General features: G+C 36.2%; 2 protein-coding genes across 2 annotated transcripts; both read right to left on the bottom strand.

The window, feature by feature from the left end:
* Positions 1-5,426: 5,426 nt before the first annotated feature.
* On the bottom strand, positions 5,427-7,394 carry LOC141693604 (small ribosomal subunit protein uS10y-like). The gene is made up of 3 exons (XM_074498751.1): positions 7,277-7,394; positions 6,599-6,712; positions 5,427-5,739 (listed from the first exon to the last, which is right to left on the bottom strand). Exons 1-3 carry the CDS (start codon positions 7,392-7,394, stop codon positions 5,597-5,599), a joined length of 375 nt encoding a protein of 124 aa, XP_074354852.1. The 3' UTR covers positions 5,427-5,596.
* A 1,634-nt stretch (positions 7,395-9,028) lies between these two features.
* LOC141693564 (small ribosomal subunit protein uS10y-like) lies at positions 9,029-10,998 on the bottom strand. Its single transcript, XM_074498705.1, has 3 exons — positions 10,881-10,998; positions 10,203-10,316; positions 9,029-9,343 (listed from the first exon to the last, which is right to left on the bottom strand). The coding sequence occupies exons 1-3, from the start codon at positions 10,996-10,998 to the stop codon at positions 9,201-9,203; spliced, it is 375 nt and encodes a 124-aa protein (XP_074354806.1). The 3' UTR covers positions 9,029-9,200.
* Between the last annotated feature and the right edge of the window lie 1,409 nt (positions 10,999-12,407).

Here is a 12,407-nt window from a genome sequence, read left to right as displayed (position 1 = left end):
ATAAACCATGCGTCTACAAAAGGGTTAGTGGGAGCGCGGTAACATTTCTTGTATTGTATTGAAATAGAGTTGACACACATAACAACATAGCAGACCCACTCACAAAGCTACTTTCTGAAAGTCACTTTGATCGTCATAAAGACTAGATGGGTATTAGATACCAGAGTGATTGGCTTTAGTACAAGTGGGAGATTGAAAGGAATATGTCCTAAGTCCAATCATGTATTAGGATTTAGGAATAACTTCCTGTGTAATCTGTTTTGATTTCATTGATATTAATAAAAGACTTGTTTTGGTTTTATTACGGGCTTTATCTATTTAAGTGTTTAAATAAGATATACCATAGTTTAGAGTAAAGCTTTTTATGGATTATGATGAGATCATAATAGTGAGACCTAAAAGATGATAAATCTAAACTTAAATAGTTCCTGGTCGTAGGATTACTAACTGGTAATTAATAATCCGCAAAGATCGGTACATACTATGCTTGCTTCATTATGAAGGATGTCTGTTCTCATAGACATTTGTGTGGTGACACTATAGCTAGTATGTAGGTGCTTATTATAGAATAAGTTCAGTGAACATGACTCGCCCAGCTGAACAACTGATGAAGTTCACTCACGTGTCAGTAGTTGTTCACATAGTGATAGTTGTACAAGTATCCTTAGACTTGAGGTCATCATAGTCATCTTGTGTACACTGAACTATGCTTTGGTTTAGTTCTTAGTCTCCAGGGACAATTATTAGAGCTCTACTGGGTATAGGAATTTGTACACGAAGATAGTGTATGATCAATAAAGGATCTACCCCTTCCAGTGAAGGAAGCGAATGTTCAAGGCTGATCCACTTATGCTAGTTCAGGAATCTCTGGCCAGAGTGAATGAAATTAGAAAGGAGTTTCTAATTTGCATAGAACTAAGCATAGTAAATGGTAAGCAAGTGATTAGATTAGATAGGCTTGACATGAGATCCATGCCTTGTATTTAATCGGGACATTGTAGGGTAGAAGGAGTTTATTGTACGGTAACTATTCACTGAATAGGTTCTTGGTATTCTAAGCAGTGAATTCATATTATCCGGATAGTCGCGATATGCTAAGAAGTATCCCTCATGATGTAGAATAAATATGATTAATTAATTAATCATATTTAATAAATTAGAGAATTTATATAAATAATGATAAAATAGTTTTATTATTATTTATTTCTACTACCGGCTTGATATTGAACCTACAGGGTCACACCATAAAAAGAGAATGATTTAATGGTGGAGGAATTAATTAATAATGGCTAATAATTATTTATTTATGAAATAAATAATTAATTGGCAAATTTAATAATTGATTAAATGAGATTTAATTGATTATAAATTAATTAAGAAAAGTTCTTAATATTATTAATTAAGAATTTAATTTTTGGAAATTAAATTAAGAGAGAGAATTATTTCTAAAGTGTTTAGAAACAGGATTAATAATTAAAAGGTGTTTTAATTATTAATGTGAATAATAAAGGGTTAATAATAATAATATTTTATGGGAAAATTTCAGCTGAAAATTTTGCCTATAAATATACTATTATAAACCCTATTTTATTCTAACCCCAATTTTTATAAAAACCTAATTCTCTCCACCTCCTCCTCCTCCTTAACGCCGTTTTCTTGGTGGATACCGGTGGAGTGCTTCACGTTTGAGGAACAGCTGCTAAGGATCTCCGATCGATGCTCTTGGATCGCATATTAAAGGTTAGTAATCGATCCCTACGTTTTTACCACGATTTATATGCTTTTATTTGGATTTTATGTGTGTAAAATTGTTTTACCATGCCTCCGCTGCGATTAAAATCCAACAATTTTCCTGGGAATTCAGGGGCACACGCGTTGGATCGCGGTGCCGCTCCCGATTTTCCTGGGAATTCAGGGGCATATGCGTTGGATCGCGGTGCCGCTCCCGATTTTCCTGGGAATTCAGGGGCACACGCGTTGTATCATGGGGCGTCACATCTCCACGATCAGCTTCTTTCTGCCATTCAAGTAACACCATCCTCAAATCATCATCGCCCAAGCGAATCCCCAAGCGATTTTTTAAAGCTGCGAAGCCTCGTTGCTGATTCTCCGGCATCGACTCCGCCTGTCGGCGTTCTTCGAGACTACGTCCAGACCGGTGCGGATGGGTGGCTCCCCGGGTGTCTGTCCGCAGAATTTCCCGTCCATCAGCATCTTCTTCCACTAGCTCGATGATTGGGGATGTGTCATTAGAATAGTCCAGGCGTCGCGGGGTTATCGGCACACACCCTCCTTCAGTGCGGCCATGGCCGGCTGAGACATCCCTATCCGTCATGGGTGCTTTTCCAGGTGCATGAGCCGCTCGGTTGTGGCGAAGACCCCCCTGGCCTTGCGCCGTTCCACAGTGTTTAACCTTGAATCGAAACCATTCAAAGCATCGCCCATGCGATACAGTTGTTCCAAAAAGTCGGCGTTGCTGATGAGCACAGGTGGCTGTCCTCCAACGTCCGGTGTGAGACGATCAGTCATTGGCGGAACGTAGGGTTTATATTCATAGCCATGATCAGAATCTTCTTCAGAACTTCCATCATAAAAACTTCCATCATGATATTGAGACATCCTTCCTCCCAGATGTAGATCTTGATTAGCCCCTCTTTCTAGCGCCAATTTGTTGACGGAGGAATTTGGGAACAACAAAACTTGAGGTTAGTAGCCGGAAACAAGATCTGTGATGGCAGTTCTTCGTCGAAAACGTGAACAGTAACCGATGAATCCGATGAATAGTATTCGTCGGAAAAGATGAACAGTGTTTGGTGGTGATGATTATTGGGGGCTGAGATTGCTTAGGGTTAGTGGTGGCTCCTTTGCGCTCTCGCTTCTGACTCTTCACAATGTGCCTACGTACCCCTATTTATAGGGGATCAAGCCCACGTAGTTCTTGGGGAACAAGAAACCTAATGGGCTTAGATTTCTTATCCCGAGGCCCAATAGGAAACCCACCGGAAACCGTCTTCTACTAGCTTTAGGAATGTCCGCCGATGAGGCCCAACCACAAAGGCCCAAGGCTCGTCCGCAGCTTCGAGACTTCACGGATAAGGCATCTCCCTGGCCAAGGATAACCCTCCGCTACCAGCTGTTTCTCTAGTCCACGGACGCAGGTATAGCCGTGGTTCACCCCAAATGTTGGACGCGTCCTTGTCCCCCGATAGGGAGCCCCTACCAGATTGCAGGACAAGTGATCCCAAGCTTTTGGGTGCAAAGTGCAGGATACTCCAAAGTCTCCCAACGAGGACACCCGTTGACTACAGAGACAGAGCTCCCAAAGCACACACCAGGTTTCACCTCACATCCCCAATGAGGACACCCATTGACTACAGGAGGAGGCCTTCAGTCCAGGCATACCCCCGGAGGTCTCTGACCACGAACACCGCCTTTCCTGTAGATGTGCTACAGGAAGGAGTTCTTCAATAGAGTACCTGCATCAAATAGGTTAGTAATAACATTCTCCATCTTCCTTGAATCTTCCAGAGAATCCATCCAAGTAGCATATCAAAGTTGCATTTATATGTCAAGTAGAAGTTAAGGGCGCGCCCTTACATTCCTGTATGTTGGCGCCGCCCTGTGTCATCAGCCTTTGGTCTCTTCTTATATCATTCTACATCATAGGGCGCACCCTAAATTATTCATCGTTAGGGCTCGCTCCAATTCTGTCCGGGCCAAAGTGTAGGTCTATCAAAGCAATCATGTCCAAGTAATCCGTCCAAGGAGCCTTTCTTGCCCAAGGCGCGCCCTAAGGCTTACCACATAACAGGTTTCAACTAAGAAATTTCTTTCCTCCTTTTCGAAAATTGGGCGCGCCTCCTCTACCATGTTTGAGGGCGCGCCTTTAATACATGATAATCACAACTGTTAATCAGCTACTCAGTCAATGGGGCGCAATCTTTGGGCGCGCCTTCTATTTATGGGAAGTCAATCTTATCTTTTTCCTCAATTTCAGGCGTTTCTCCTTTGATTCTGCTCATTTTATTAATCTTAACCTGAATATTGTTTATACCAATTTTTGGGCATAGCAATATATATTATTAATATATTTTGAACAAAGTCCTTGTACTTGTATTACATCCTAAAGTACATTGTACTACAACTCTAAAATATAGTGTATAGGTTTGCATAAAGTGTTATCGGAGTAAGACTTTGTTATTTATGCTTTATTCATTAAAAAAGTATACAAGTGCATAGATTCTCATCTTCTTCTCCCTTTTATTCTTCCCTTTTCCGGCTTCCCCTTCTGTACATCGTCTTATGGTTCTTCGTTTTAAGCTTTTTCATTCTTTATCATTCAAGGGACTCGTTTTACGCTTCCCGTTTAATTCTTTCCTTTTTAATTATCATAAAACAGAGATTGAAATCTGGTTTTGATCTGGTAATTTTTCCGATTTTGACCCGAAATTTGACCCGATTCCACAAATACGTTTTTTGAACCGATTCACTTTAATTATATCGGCAACCCTAATTTGGCCGATTTATCGGTGATACGGCCGATTTCTGTAACACTGGTGGGCACATGCTAAGAAAGTGTGATGGATGAGTTGTAAAAATTTTATTGGTGGAGATGTTCGTGCATACAAGGGATTCATCATTATTAATGAGTTCTTCACCAATATTTTTTGGACACCTCATCAAGCACTAACATGCTAGAAAAATCCATATCATCCAACATTTACACCTTAATTCATCTTTTTGACTTGAATGTCTTTCACACAATGAACTTGTCGGAGAAATACAGGTTTTCTATTAACTTGTTAAAATTTTATTTATTTTCAAATTTGAAGTTTGTAGTGACTTCGACTGGATGAATTGTAGCGATGGAATCATTAAGTTAGAATTCATCGGCTAACTGTATCATTAACCATTTTTTTATGAGGAACAGATACAATAACTCCTCAACTATTGTCTATTAGGCACCTCGACTCTCATATACCTATTAGGCTTAACACACGCCGCAGCAGACACCTCGACTATTATACAACTACCTACGAGGCTTACTCGATTAGTTATACTAAACTATGAAGTAATTACAATATAACACATAAACTTGTTATTAGAATTTAGAATTAAGCCGCGTTCTTTGAATTCTTTGCAAGCTAGAAGAAGAATGCGGGACTAACTAAAAATGGTTTTTCTATGGTATGCTCACGGGTTTGATTGGTTTTTACTTCTTTATAATGGTGGACCGTCTACATTCACAACAATCACACCAATCAAAATGCATTAAAATTATAAATTTTAGTGCTTAACATATGTTCATGGGCACATACTAGACAAATCCGGTAAAAATCAACTAGCGATATAACAGAGAGATATTGAAGGATCCTATCACTGTCAAATTGCATTCTGAAAACAGAGATTAACAATACACTCACTTTTGAAATGCTAAATAAATTTGTTTTTACTTCAAAATTTTACTTGTACGTTGTCATAACAAAATTACTCGATAACAAATTTCTCGAGACAATAAAAATAACACTGGTTTCAAAAGGATATTTAAGAAACGCAAATCGACTGATCTAAAAATCTATCACGAAAGTGGGATCTTCTAGAGATCAGCAATGGTGACCTCAACCTCAACATCGGGTTCAATGGTAATGGAAGTAATCTGCTTCACCACATCAGGGGAGCTAAATAGGTCAATAACACGCTTGTGGATACGAAGCTCAAATCTGTCCCACGTGTTGGTTCCTATAAATTTCGGAAAAGAATATCAAATAAAAAATAGAATATCTACCAACAGGCATCACAAACTCCATTTATAACAAAGAAACAGAGAGAAGGGTGAAGAATGAAGATTAGTCGAGGTAATACATTAAGTCCACATACAAAACCAGTAAGTTAAGATCACTAACAAGTATTGAACCATTATTTGGAAGAATCAAATTAGTCTGTTTAGGTGTAGCTCAAATAAGAATTCAGCTTAATATACATATACACTACAAAGCCCATTGCCGAAAGACAAGCTATCTATGATTAAAAAATGACTGATTTTCAGAAATTAGTCCGATATATCATGACTTGGACTGGTGATAATGATAATTTCTACGATGCACAGATAACATCTGTTGAATCTTCTTTACAAGGGATTAGACCTAACAATGATGGCCAAGGTTATAAATTATAATAAATCATCATTAGAAAACAACCCAACTTCTTTTACCAAATTTTTAACTTTTAATGTAATTTGGACACAGTATTCTTCTAATGGAAGAAGGATAACTTTTATTAAACTTGTCTCATAATCCTCAGCTTCCAAAAGTAATAGATTTCTAAATAAGATTTTTTGTTGAACCTTGTCCATTATATGGTTATTATAACAAATATCCCATCTTTCAAAAGCAATGACTCTTTAATTAAACTTATGGCACCACAAATTTATTAAGAAGCAGACGTGAATAGTAGAGCAATATTACAACAAAATGAGATCCAGACTCCAGAGTGTTGCTTAGCTTTTTTCTTTAGAAACAGCAAAAGTAACAAGTGCATGTAAATTTTGTATTCAACTAGTTTTGAAAAACTTAATTTCAATCAAGATAGACGATAATACCTTCACCACAGGGAGCCTTCCTTGTGGTAATACGGAGAACCTTGGTTGGCATCCTCACCGGTCCCTTAACCTTCAAAATCTTGTCCTTTGCTCCACGAACCAAATCAGCACACACTAAACACATAATTAAATAAACAATTAAGTATTGAACAAAAGATAGATAACAAGATTCATAACAACCTTAATTTGCCAGTATATGCCACTTCACAAAACCTTGAACTGAATAGTTGTTAATGATATAGAAAGCAATGCCCGTGTAATATGTCAACGTCAATAAAAACAAGTGTCCTAAGACATTTACTCAATGTACTTGGAAAAAAGCTAATCATATCCTTATTTAAAATTTAAACATAACCTCAATAACCAAGAGTATTTGTAACTACGGATAGAAACAAAGCTATTGTCCGTAAAAGCTCTTTAGTAATAGCAAGAAAATAATTCAAGACACTAATGCAATTATTCCATAACAAAGAGCTGCAAATTATGTAATAAGATAAGTCGTTGGCACAAAACAGAACTAAAACATACATCCGTATAAAATTAAGGTCATTCATGTACAAATTACCGTAAATTTCAAATTAAAATAAATTCCAAATACCGAAAAAGCACAGAATAAACGTAACATTAACCACCAGATTAACAGAAATACATGCATGGAGAAAAGAAAAAATAATAAACCTTTTTCGAGATTTTTAACATTTTTGGAAGACAGAGTGATTCTGACTTTATGCGCAGGTTCCTGAGTATCTTCATAACCAGGCTTAACAGCCGGCTTAATAGCTGCATAGGTCGCCATTGGTCGCCATTGATTAACAGGTTTCAACTAAGAAATTTCTTTCCTCCTTTTCGAAAATTGGGCGCGCCTCCTCTACCATGTTTGAGGGCGCGCCTTTAATACATGATAATCACAACTGTTAATCAGCTACTCAGTCAATGGGGCGCAATCTTTGGGCGCGCCTTCTATTTATGGGAAGTCAATCTTATCTTTTTCCTCAATTTCAGGCGTGTCTCCTTTGATTCTGCTCATTTTATTAATCTTAACCTGAATATTGTTTATACCAATTTTTGGGCATAGCAATATATATTATTAATATATTTTGAACAAAGTCCTTGTACTTGTATTACAGCCTAAAGTACATTGTACTACAACTCTAAAATATAGTGTATAGGTTTGCATAAAGTGTTATCGGAGTAAGACTTTGTTATTTATGCTTTATTCATTAAAAAAGTATACAAGTGCATAGATTCTCATCTTCTTCTCCCTTTTATTCTTCCCTTTTCCGGCTTCCCCTTCTGTACATCGTCTTATGGTTCTTCGTTTTAAGCTTTTTCATTCTTTATCATTCAAGGGACTCGTTTTACGCTTCCCGTTTCATTCTTTCCTTTTTAATTATCATAAAACAAAGATTGAAATCTGGTTTTGATCTGGTAATTTTTCCGATTTTGACCCGAAATTTGACCCGATTCCACAAATACGTTTTTTGAACCGATTCACTTTAATTATATCGGCAACCCTAATTTGGCCGATTTATCGGTGATACGGCCGATTTCTGTAACACTGGTGGGCACATGCTAAGAAAGTGTGATGGATGAGTTGTAAAAATTTTATTGGTGGAGATGTTCGTGCATACAAGGGATTCATCATTATTAATGAGTTCTTCACCAATACTTTTTGGACACCTCATCAAGCACTAACATGCTAGAAAAATCCATATCATCCAACATTTACACCTTAATTCATCTTTTTGACTTGAATGTCTTTCACACAATGAACTTGTCGGAGAAATACAGGTTTTCTATTAACTTGTTAAAATTTTATTTATTTTCAAATTTGAAGTTTGTAGTGACTTCGACTGGATGAATTGTAGCGATGGAATGATTAAGTTAGAATTCATCGGCTAACTGTATCATTAACCATTTTTTTTATGAGGAACAGATACAATAACTCCTCAACTATTATCTATTAGGCACCTCGACTCTCATATACCTATTAGGCTTAACACACGCCGCAGCAGACACCTCGACTATTATACAACTACCTACGAAGCTTACTCGATTAGTTATACTAAACTATGAAGTAATTACAATATAACACATAAACTTGTTATTAGAATTTAGAATTAAGCCGCGTTCTTTGAATTCTTTGCAAGCTAGAAGAAGAATGCGGGACTAACTAAAAATGGTTTTTCTATGGTATGCTCACGGGTTTGATTGGTTTATACTTCTTTATAATGGTGGACCGTCTACATTCACAACAATCACACCAATCAAAATGCATTAAAATTATAAATTTTAGTGCTTAACATATGTTCATGGGCACATACTAGACAAATCCGGTAAAAATCAACTAGCGATATAACAGAGAGATATTGAAGGATCCTATCACTGTCAAATTGCATTCTGAAAACAGAGATTAACAATACACTCACTTTTGAAATGCTAAATAAATTTGTTTTTACTTCAAAATTTTACTTGTACGTTGTCATAACAAAATTACTCGATAACAAATTTCTCGAGACAATAAAAATAACACTGGTTTCAAAAGGATATTTAAGAAACGCAAATCGACTGATCTAAAAATCTATCACGAAAGTGGGATCTTCTAGAGATCAGCAATGGTGACCTCAACCTCAACATCGGGTTCAATGGTAATGGAAGTAATCTGCTTCACCACATCAGGGGAGCTAAATAGGTCAATAACACGCTTGTGGATACGAAGCTCAAATCTGTCCCACGTGTTGGTTCCTATAAATTTCGGAAAAGAATATCAAATAAAAAATAGAATATCTACCAACAGGCATCACAAACTCCATTTATAACAAAGAAACAGAGAGAAGGGTGAAGAATGAAGATTAGTCGAGGTAATACATTAAGTCCACATACAAAACCAGTAAGTTAAGATCACTAACAAGTATTGAACCATTATTTGGAAGAATCAAATTAGTCTGTTTAGGTGTAGCTCAAATAAGAATTCAGCTTAATATACATATACACTACAAAGCCCATTGCCGAAAGACAAGCTATCTATGATTAAAAAATGACTGATTTTCAGAAATTAGTCCGATATATCATGACTTGGACTGGTGATAATGATAATTTCTACGATGCACAGATAACATCTGTTGAATCTTCTTTACAAGGGATTAGACCTAACAATGATGGCCAAGGTTATAAATTATAATAAATCATCATTAGAAAACAACCCAACTTCTTTTACCAAATTTTTAACTTTTAATGTAATTTGGACACAGTATTCTTCTAATGGAAGAAGGATAACTTTTATTAAACTTGTCTCATAATCCTCAGCTTCCAAAAGTAATAGATTTCTAAATAAGATTTTTTGTTGAACCTTGTCCATTATATGGTTATTATAACAAATATCCCATCTTTCAAAAGCAATGACTCTTTAATTAAACTTATGGCACCACAAATTTATTAAGAAGCAGACGTGAATAGTAGAGCAATATTACAACAAAATGAGATCCAGACTCCAGAGTGTTGCTTAGCTTTTTTCTTTAGAAACAGCAAAAGTAACAAGTGCATGTAAATTTTGTATTCAACTAGTTTTGAAAAACTTAATTTCAATCAAGATAGACGATAATACCTTCACCACAGGGAGCCTTCCTTGTGGTAATACGGAGAACCTTGGTTGGCATCCTCACCGGTCCCTTAACCTTCAAAATCTTGTCCTTTGCTCCACGAACCAAATCAGCACACACTAAACACATAATTAAATAAACAATTAAGTATTGAACAAAAGATAGATAACAAGATTCATAACAACCTTAATTTGCCAGTATATGCCACTTCACAAAACCTTGAACTGAATAGTTGTTAATGATATAGAAAGCAATGCCCGTGTAATATGTCAACGTCAATAAAAACAAGTGTCCTAAGACATTTACTCAATGTACTTGGAAAAAAGCTAATCATATCCTTATTTAAAATTTAAACATAACCTCAATAACCAAGAGTATTTGTAACTACGGATAGAAACAAAGCTATTGTCCGTAAAAGCTCTTTAGTAATAGCAAGAAAATAATTCAAGACACTAATGCAATTATTCCATAACAAAGAGCTGCAAATTATGTAATAAGATAAGTCGTTGGCACAAAACAGAACTAAAACATACATCCGTATAAAATTAAGGTCATTCATGTACAAATTACCGTAAATTTCAAATTAAAATAAATTCCAAATACCGAAAAAGCACAGAATAAACGTAACATTAACCACCAGATTAACAGAAATACATGCATGGAGAAAAGAAAAAATAATAAACCTTTTTCGAGATTTTTAACATTTTTGGAAGACAGAGTGATTCTGACTTTATGCGCAGGTTCCTGAGTATCTTCATAACCAGGCTTAACAGCCGGCTTAATAGCTGCATAGGTCGCCATTGGTCGCCATTGATTAACAGGTTTCAACTAAGAAATTTCTTTCCTCCTTTTCGAAAATTGGGCGCGCCTCCTCTACCATGTTTGAGGGCGCGCCTTTAATACATGATAATCACAACTGTTAATCAGCTACTCAGTCAATGGGGCGCAATCTTTGGGCGCGCCTTCTATTTATGGGAAGTCAATCTTATCTTTTTCCTCAATTTCAGGCGTGTCTCCTTTGATTCTGCTCATTTTATTAATCTTAACCTGAATATTGTTTATACCAATTTTTGGGCATAGCAATATATATTATTAATATATTTTGAACAAAGTCCTTGTACTTGTATTACAGCCTAAAGTACATTGTACTACAACTCTAAAATATAGTGTATAGGTTTGCATAAAGTGTTATCGGAGTAAGACTTTGTTATTTATGCTTTATTCATTAAAAAAGTATACAAGTGCATAGATTCTCATCTTCTTCTCCCTTTTATTCTTCCCTTTTCCGGCTTCCCCTTCTGTACATCGTCTTATGGTTCTTCGTTTTAAGCTTTTTCATTCTTTATCATTCAAGGGACTCGTTTTACGCTTCCCGTTTCATTCTTTCCTTTTTAATTATCATAAAACAAAGATTGAAATCTGGTTTTGATCTGGTAATTTTTCCGATTTTGACCCGAAATTTGACCCGATTCCACAAATACGTTTTTTGAACCGATTCACTTTAATTATATCGGCAACCCTAATTTGGCCGATTTATCGGTGATACGGCCGATTTCTGTAACACTGGTGGGCACATGCTAAGAAAGTGTGATGGATGAGTTGTAAAAATTTTATTGGTGGAGATGTTCGTGCATACAAGGGATTCATCATTATTAATGAGTTCTTCACCAATACTTTTTGGACACCTCATCAAGCACTAACATGCTAGAAAAATCCATATCATCCAACATTTACACCTTAATTCATCTTTTTGACTTGAATGTCTTTCACACAATGAACTTGTCGGAGAAATACAGGTTTTCTATTAACTTGTTAAAATTTTATTTATTTTCAAATTTGAAGTTTGTAGTGACTTCGACTGGATGAATTGTAGCGATGGAATGATTAAGTTAGAATTCATCGGCTAACTGTATCATTAACCATTTTTTTTATGAGGAACAGATACAATAACTCCTCAACTATTATCTATTAGGCACCTCGACTCTCATATACCTATTAGGCTTAACACACGCCGCAGCAGACACCTCGACTATTATACAACTACCTACGAAGCTTACTCGATTAGTTATACTAAACTATGAAGTAATTACAATATAACACATAAACTTGTTATTAGAATTTAGAATTAAGCCGCGTTCTTTGAATTCTTTGCAAGCTAGAAGAAGAATGCGGGACTAACTAAAAATGGTTTTTCTATGGTATGCTCACGG

This window comes from Apium graveolens, chromosome 10, assembly GCF_009905375.1.
Source record: "Apium graveolens cultivar Ventura chromosome 10, ASM990537v1, whole genome shotgun sequence".
Classification (NCBI taxonomy): Eukaryota; Viridiplantae; Streptophyta; class Magnoliopsida; order Apiales; family Apiaceae; genus Apium; species Apium graveolens.
This window is presented reverse-complemented; position numbering and strand designations above follow the sequence as displayed.

Excerpts from the sequence above, each read along its gene's own strand:
- LOC141693604 (XM_074498751.1), bottom strand. The coding sequence starts at position 7,394 with ATGGCGACCTATGCAGCTATTAAGCCGGCTGTTAAGCCTGGTTATGAA. Across the intron at positions 6,713-7,276 it reads TGTTAAAAATCTCGAAAAAG|TGTGTGCTGATTTGGTTCGT; the intron begins GTTTATTATTTT and ends TTATGTGTTTAG. Across the intron at positions 5,740-6,598 it reads GAAGGCTCCCTGTGGTGAAG|GAACCAACACGTGGGACAGA; the intron begins GTATTATCGTCT and ends CGAAATTTATAG.
- LOC141693564 (XM_074498705.1), bottom strand. The coding sequence starts at position 10,998 with ATGGCGACCTATGCAGCTATTAAGCCGGCTGTTAAGCCTGGTTATGAA. Across the intron at positions 10,317-10,880 it reads TGTTAAAAATCTCGAAAAAG|TGTGTGCTGATTTGGTTCGT; the intron begins GTTTATTATTTT and ends TTATGTGTTTAG. Across the intron at positions 9,344-10,202 it reads GAAGGCTCCCTGTGGTGAAG|GAACCAACACGTGGGACAGA; the intron begins GTATTATCGTCT and ends CGAAATTTATAG.